A 7761-nucleotide genomic window follows, 5' to 3' on the forward strand; every position below is an offset into this window, starting at 1 on the left:
AAAAAAAAAAAAAAAAAAATCAGACATTAATTATATATATATATATATACCATGATGAAAATTCTCTATTAGTGAAATGACTACTATTACAATCACAAGACACAACATTACAATACAACAAACAATGCAGTTTCGTAGAGAATATTTTCTCACACATTTGATTTCATTTTGTTTACATATTTACTAAACTATGATATTACTGCACAGAGCCAGTGAGAAAAAGAAAAAAAATGCGGTTTAGCCAATGATGTTGTCATCTCAAGCACATAAAAAGAAGTTTTGATCATGTATATATATATTTTACGAGTTATTAGTTCTTTTGTTGCGTCTCTATAGTTGTGACTTGTGACGGTGTATGATGGTAAAGTGTCGACATGTATATATGACCATATTGTATGAATAAGTTTCCTAGTTAATCAAGAAGTAACGGTAACTAACGGTAAAAAAATAGAAAACTCGATAGGAAAAGTCCCAACTAAGAGGTTAACTAAAATTATTAAGTTCAAGCTTAATCCAATTTATCGGACACATTAGGTCCATTCAACCCTACCGTATCACACCATATTACTTTTAGCTAAACAAAGCATAAAAGAAACTCTCGCTATCATGGAGGAACTGCCTCCTCTCCTGACATTCTATTTCGAGTCCTCGATAGAACAACCCGGGACATCGTGCTTGCTCATCAGCACTCTAAACAATGCAAGGGACTCTTGTAAACCTTAAGTTCCCATATAACTAACAGGTATCAACAAAAAAAAAAAGCATAAAAGAAAAACCTTAAATTTTGTAAAACCAATGGGAAATAAATTAAAAATATAGTTAAATATGGGATTAGATATAGAGTTAGACCATTCGAACTGTCCAGATCCTGGCCCAGTGGGCCACTAGCAATTTTTTTTTGAGTCAGGTGGACGGTCAACGGCGTTTTGGAGGATGACGTGGCTATTACATAAAATAATAGTTTTGTTTTTATTATTATCCTCTGCAAGTGCAACTACTGCAATGGGATCACACTCGTCTTCGTCCTCGAGAAGAAGGCAGTCACCGCTTCGCTCGATTAAACAAAAAATAAAATCCCAACCTTTTTGATTCGAAACTCTTAGTGTGTAATTCATAATAAATTTTCATCTTTAAAAAAAAAAATCCTCTTTAGGGCTATTTGAGTGATAATTTTAATCTGTTTCACCATATCAATGGAGGTTTCTTCTTTCTCCACTGTACCCAGCAGATACTGTAATTCATACGCCTCTGTTCCAGGTTTGTTTCTCGATTACAAATTTTATTTCTTTATCGGAGGATTTCGATTAAGAAGAGCTTACTACTCCCGCTTACATTATTCTCGATTCGTATTGCAGAATCGTCTCGTTTCAGAGGATTCAAAGTTCAATCATGGGACCAATCTCTTTTTCCTGTTCATTTGAGCTTACGGACTAGAAGAAGAAACCCTCGTAATCTGGTGTGTTTGGTTTTTCTCTAAATTAAACAAGTTTTGATTTTTTAATATTTGAGTCTCTTGCGATTTGCTTAATTAATCATCTTCTGTGAATTAAAAATCGACTCCTGCAGATTATTACTTGCAGTCAGAAGAGAGATGTCACTGTTGTCGATGGAAGGTACATCCCTCATTGATCAGCTGATTTCTAGACTACCTGTATATTGTGTATAATTTATCAAACTACAAGTCTCTGCTCACTGCTTCTACCATAGTATTGAGACACTTTTCTTCACCTTTGAAGTTGTATGGATGAGATATATGATAAGTTGGCTGAACGTCTTGTCCCTACATCAGCATCAATGTTTAGCCCAAATGTTAAGTAAGTTTTTTTTTTTTTTTTGCTACTGTTGGAAACTCTCTTGTTCCTCCTGACTGTTCTGTTGACTCGTGTAGACGTTTGGTTGGTTTGGCTGGTCCTCCTGGTGCTGGAAAAAGCACATTAGCAAATGAAGTAGTACGTCGTGTAAATAGGCTATGGCCTCAGAAAGCTTCTTCTTTTGATGCTGAGGTTAATCCTCCCGATGTTGCTATTGTACTTCCCATGGATGGGTTTCATTTGTATCGTTCGCAACTTGATGCAATGGAGGTTGACCTTTATTTGATTTTGAATAGTTCTCTCTCTCCCTTACTCTTTGTTTTTTAACCAGACTTTTTAATGTCTCTCTAGGATCCCAAAGAAGCCCATGCGAGAAGAGGAGGTGAGATCTGTCAGAGTTATCTTCTACGTAAGGTTTCAAAGTGTTCAAAATTGGTCTGACCCCTTTATCCATTAACCAGCTCCATGGACTTTTGATCCGGCACTATTGCTCAACTGTTTAAAGAAGCTGAGAAACGAGGTAAAGAGATAGTTACAAGATTTTTTGCTGACCTTAGAATCTTGGAGTTACAACACTTGCATTAGACTCTGATTAGTTTTCAAGCTGTCCAGGGCTCAGTTTATGTACCATCATTTGATCATGGAGTTGGAGATCCAGTTGAAGAAGATATCTTTGTTAGCCTCCAGTAAGTAGCTTCCCTTCCTAAACCGGTTGAATCCTTATTCAATAGTATCATATAATGGTTTTATATACCTCTTGCCGAGACGATCAGTTTTTCTTTGTGTCCTCTTTTTACAGGCATAAAGTGGTAATTGTAGAAGGAAACTACATCTTGTTAGAAGAAGGATCTTGGAAAGACATCTCGGATATGTTTGATGATAAGTGGTAAAACTAATGAAAAGTGTTTTTACTTAAGTTTTAGATCTCAATATTACCAATTATAATATCTTCCATCTTCATTTGAAAGGTTCATCGATGTCAATCTGGATACAGCAATGCAACGAGTTGAAAACCGGCATATCTCAACTGGTATGTAGTACGAACTACGAAGTCTTTTTCATTTCTTAAAGACTCGCAATGACCTTAGAGAATCCTTGATTTGTTTAATATGTTTCTCCTTTACGTACTACAGGTAAACCACCAGATGTTGCTAAATGGCGGGTAAAAGCTCCGACTCTACTCTGCAAATATTCAGTTATATGGTTTCTCAATGGTTGTTCAATGTAGTAGTAGCTACATTTTTTTTTTTTTAAACATTTTGATGGCAGGTTGATTATAACGACCGACCCAATGCCGAGTTGATAATAAAGTCGAAGTCGAATGCTGATTTACTGATCAGATCTATTAACTTTTGAATAAGCTTTCTTGCATGAAGATGGTTTGGCTAAAGACACTCATTTTCTTGCATCGGAAATCTTTTTCAATAAGCAATTTTCTTTGCATTAAACTGTGTGTATTACTATTTATTTCCAATGTTCTTGCAATGTACCCGGATTTTGTTCGTACATTGTGTTTTCTTTTACACTCCTAATAGGCAAATCATTGTTTTTAATAATTAATAATAGGCAAATCATTGTTTTTAATAATTAATTGCCAGTCCAGCTCCCAACTATATAACCATATCATTTTGAACAAATTAAATAATCTTATCCAAATTAGTGCAAGAAAAGAAGAAGGGAAAAATCATAATACAACGAACACTTTTTTCTTTCCTTTTTTACATAATAATTCAAAGCGATCCCACAACCTTCCATTACTACTGCTACAGAGCTAGTTTACTACCCTTACCCTCAAACTCCCACTAAAGTCTTTAAAACAAAAAGAGTGACTTTCATCAAATTGATAGAATATTAGCCAAGCAAGTAAGTGAGAGAGCCTTTTTCCTCTTTTGACAATTCCCATTCTTACTTCTTTACTGCACAAATCCTACTTAGATTCCACCTCCAATGTCTTTTTACTTACCTTTCATCAGTCACAAAAGTCTAGATAGTGGGAAAAAGAAGCAAAATGTCAACATTCAGCTGAGGAACGTTGGATGCTGTCCCATAAACAAAATCTATGGTGGAGGATTCATCTCTGGTTTGACGATTGAAGAAGATGTGTCTGGTGGCTGAGAATGGTAAATCGCCATTGCCAATGAGATTGGAATTATGCAAAGAGCCTTTGATTGCAATAGCTGCATCGCTGCTCCTACGTTTTCTTCCATCAGCTTAGCCACTTGCCGCTCTGTCCCATCGTTTGACCATTTCTCCCACACGGCCTGCGTCTCATCCTGAAGAAAAGTTTTCAAACCAGAAGCCAGTGAATCAAACCCATTACCAAAAGTTCTCTTGTTTTATTCTCTCTTTTAAGTCTATCTCTCTCTCTCTCTCTCACTTTAGTCTAACCTCAATTGATGACGACAATGGCATTTCAGTGACTAGTGGTGCGACAGCACCGGCTCCACCAAGACGACTCATGCTCAAGACCTGCCCCAGTTGACCAGACATAAAGCTTATCAAGGGAAAACAATTATCAAAGCCCATCATCATTACATAATATTCTTCAATGTTCTCATTAACTTTATTATCGTAGTCCTCAATTGTAATGATTCTCCATGGGAGAGAAGCAAGCAATAAGTGAAAGAGACTAATGTCAAAAAAACACCCAATCATATGCTCTTTGATTACTCTTTATTAGTATTGGATTAAACAATTGTTAATCTTTAATTCAGATTAGAATTTTGGTTGAATAGAGTAGGTGGTGGTGGGGACCAAGGATTTATACCACCAAATCCTTCTAGATGTTTTAAATAATCTCTCTTTTAACGATAGCATTTTAAAGAAACCAGAGGACTGAAACTGAAAAACGACTGAGGTTTTACCTTAACTTGGAGCCTGAGAAACTTAACATAATCGACAATCTCATCGATCATAGCAGCCCTATCTGTCTGCAAAAAGAAAGCAAACGCAACAGAAATCTTTATTATTCACAATTCCAAAGTTTGTGACTACCCCAGTTTCTCTATTTGCCATTTACAAAGCTTCTCTCTCATTGAGAACGCCAGTATTCTGATTAGCTTTGAGCTCTTTTTCAAGCTATCTTTGCGATATGAGAACAAAACCCTTGAAAAATTCATACAGCTGAAGCTTTAGGCAAAAGATACCAACCTTGTTAACAGTAGGTACAAGTTCCTGCAACGCCCTGATCCGTTCTGCTATTCTTTCCCTACGCAGCTGTTGCAAAGCAAATATTATTCATTCAGGTAAAGTCTCCGTAAGCAAAGATAAAGCCGAACTATCTCAACTAATAGCAATAGCTGAGGCTTTGATCAAACATTAGACATGAACGAGATTGCAAAACAGAACAGAAGATTATAATAAAGTGTATCAAAAATATTACCCTCTCAGCGATGCTATGTGGATCGGTGGCCTGACCTCGCCTAGCCCTAACTCTCGGTCGAATTGTAGATTGCTGATGCGGCATTGGTGGAGCTGGCTGTGACATTGGCTGCCCATGGTAAACCTTTCAACAAAACACACACAAAAAGGAAGCAATAACATTAAAAAAGAAGCTTAAAATCACTTTTCACAAGATAAGAGCATGTGAAAATATCACTTCAGCTTTGTCGAAATTATCCACAAGAGAAATAAATATTGGACTATCTAATTTTGACAGAAAAGAAGACTCTTTTATGCTAAAGTTGCTTACAAAGTTAATTTTTAGTTAAGAAACCTCACAATCTTCAACTTGGGGTTTCTTCACAAACAAACGAAAATCAGAAAAATCTCACCAGTCTGAGCCAAAAACTATCAATTTTAGACCTAATCCTTTGGCAAAATTCAACCTTTCTCAGCTGGGTTTTCTCAAAAACGCAACTTTTTTGAAACCCTAAAGATTTTTTTTTTACTTTCATCGAAAACCACAAACACAAACACACACAGAACAAATAAAAAAGAAAAGAAAAAGGGTGAAGAGTTCAAGAAGAGAGAAGCTTACAGGTTTGATAGAGGAACATCGGTTATCAACAACATCGTCTTGGAAACGTTTCCCAGAAGGAAGAACACCTTCAGGTTTAAGAAAGCCATGTCCTTTCCCTTGATCGAGGCTTAATCCCAACGGAAACATATGATCATGAAACCCAACAGGTCCAGGTCCAGGTCCTCCTCCAATGGCACCCATGTTGTGATTATGATGATTCCCTTCGTCGCCTGCTGAACCACCGAGCTGAAGCATCATCGGAGGTGCGCTTAACCCTCCGCCAATTCCAGAAAGACCAGAACCAGAAGAAGCGGAGAAGTTGGAAAGACCGAGGATCTGCTCGAAGAAATCGTCGGTGGGAGATGGATCGGAGATGTTATCATGTGGGTTGTTGTTAGCCATGGAAACGACTCAGTGGTAGGGAGGGTGAGTTAAAAAAAAGAAGAAGAAGAAGATAGCGAGTTAATATAATAAATAGAGAGAGGTGAAAGAACAAGTTTCCATGGGGGAATCTTTGAGAGGAGTTTGTGTTAGGTGAAGAAGGAGAATGATGATATTGATGATGATGCTTAAGCTAATGAGGACGAAGAGACACAGACGAGAAAGGATCTGACAAAAAGACTCTCACTTTATGCTCTCTCTCTCTTTCCTTTTTTTTTTTTCATTTTTAAAAAAATATTATTTGCTTGAGAAAAAGGACCTTACTTTATAGCTATTTTCGTTTTTGCCCTTATTCTTTGTTTAAACCTTCCAGAAACTTGAAGTGGGCTTTTTTTATTGTTTTTATTTATAAGTGGGCTTTTAGGTTTTGACTTTGTTTAACTTATTCACATCAGTTTAAGAAAAAGCTCCTACTAATAGAAAATACCAAACTCTTTTTAAGGAGAAAGTTGGAAATTAAAAAAATACAATAATGTTTTGTTATATTTTAAATTTGGTAATGGGAAAATTCCACGTATTGTCGGGTTCGTCATCATCATCTCGTTAGTGGTATAAAAAAATAATAATAATACACCTTTTGTCGTTTTTCTAAAAATTTAGCACTCATGGAGTAAAGTTATCTCTTTTCCAATACAAGAGTGACACGTCTGAGTTATTGACATATGATAATATTACCCACTTGCTGCTTCTGAAACACTCCCATACTCAGTTTTATCCATCTTGTATCTGTTGTCTATCAGAATTAGGAGTTTGTATTTTTCATTAAAAAAATTGTTTTGTTGGATCAGTATTGTTTTGGGATTCTTGCAAGAAATATAGTAGTAGTATTGTTTTTTTTTTTCTATTTAATCAAATCTCTCCTCTCCCCTTTCCCATTAATGGTAAATGCAAAACTACATTTCAGTTGACCCCACAAATAAAAAAAGTTTTAAAGAGAAAGCCAGCCACGGGCGGTATTTCTGACCGGCAAATGTCTCCGACAACTTCGGCGACTTAGGTGGTGCAAAATCGACGAACACCAAAGAAACTACATTGACGAAACAAAACAAAACAAAACAAAACACAAGAAGCAGAAGAAGAACACAAAAACAAAACATAAAAAAAAAAAGAAACAGAGGAGAAAAAAGGAAACGACGAGGAAACATAAACAAATAAAACAACCCTCGTTCTTCCCTTTTCTCTCTTCAAGTCTTTGTCTTTTCTCTTTTCTTTAATTTCCTTTAAATAAATAAATAAATACATTAATCGTAGTAATAAAATGGGTTCAAGTAAACTTAAACGAGCCATAGGAGCCGTTAAAGACCAAACCAGCGTCGGTCTTGCCAAAGTCAACGGTCGAAGCGCTTCTTTATCGGAACTAGACGTTGCCATCGTCAAAGCGACTCGTCACGAAGAATTCCCTGCCGAAGAGAAATACATAAGAGAGATCCTTAGCCTAACTTCTTACTCACGCAATTACATCAACGCTTGCGTTAACACGCTTTCGAGACGCCTTAACAAAACCAAATGCTGGACCGTTGCTCTCAAAACCTTGATTTTGATCCAACG

General features: G+C 36.4%; 2 protein-coding genes across 3 annotated transcripts; one reads left to right on the top strand and one right to left on the bottom strand.

The window, feature by feature from the left end:
- LOC104760272 (putative uridine kinase C227.14) lies at nucleotides 992-3334 on the top strand. Of its 2 annotated transcripts, XM_010483173.2 has the most exons (12): nucleotides 992-1257; nucleotides 1356-1456; nucleotides 1567-1613; nucleotides 1737-1814; nucleotides 1889-2081; nucleotides 2163-2193; nucleotides 2273-2331; nucleotides 2424-2497; nucleotides 2611-2697; nucleotides 2780-2841; nucleotides 2945-2973; nucleotides 3081-3334. In XM_010483173.2, the coding sequence occupies exons 1-12, from the start codon at nucleotides 1194-1196 to the stop codon at nucleotides 3165-3167; spliced, it is 912 nt and encodes a 303-aa protein (XP_010481475.1). In that variant the 5' UTR covers nucleotides 992-1193; the 3' UTR covers nucleotides 3168-3334. The 2 variants fall into 2 exon arrangements, with proteins under 2 accessions (XP_010481475.1, XP_010481483.1); XM_010483181.2 differs by lacking the exon at nucleotides 1737-1814.
- On the bottom strand, nucleotides 3486-6159 carry LOC104760286 (transcription factor bHLH7; the record flags this gene model as incomplete). The annotated part of the gene is given in 6 exon segments (XM_010483193.2): nucleotides 3486-4084; nucleotides 4200-4280; nucleotides 4676-4741; nucleotides 4962-5027; nucleotides 5194-5316; nucleotides 5791-6159. Coding segments are annotated over 6 exon segments (921 nt in total), but the record flags the coding sequence as incomplete, so codon positions are not given.

Source organism: Camelina sativa, chromosome 3 (genome assembly GCF_000633955.1).
Source record: "Camelina sativa cultivar DH55 chromosome 3, Cs, whole genome shotgun sequence".
NCBI classification, from domain to species: Eukaryota; Viridiplantae; Streptophyta; class Magnoliopsida; order Brassicales; family Brassicaceae; genus Camelina; species Camelina sativa.

Excerpts from the sequence above, each read along its gene's own strand:
- LOC104760272 (XM_010483173.2), top strand. The coding sequence starts at position 1,194 with ATGGAGGTTTCTTCTTTCTCCACTGTACCCAGCAGATACTGTAATTCA. Across the intron at positions 1,614-1,736 it reads GTCACTGTTGTCGATGGAAG|TTGTATGGATGAGATATATG; the intron begins GTACATCCCTCA and ends TCACCTTTGAAG. Across the intron at positions 1,815-1,888 it reads ATGTTTAGCCCAAATGTTAA|ACGTTTGGTTGGTTTGGCTG; the intron begins GTAAGTTTTTTT and ends TGACTCGTGTAG.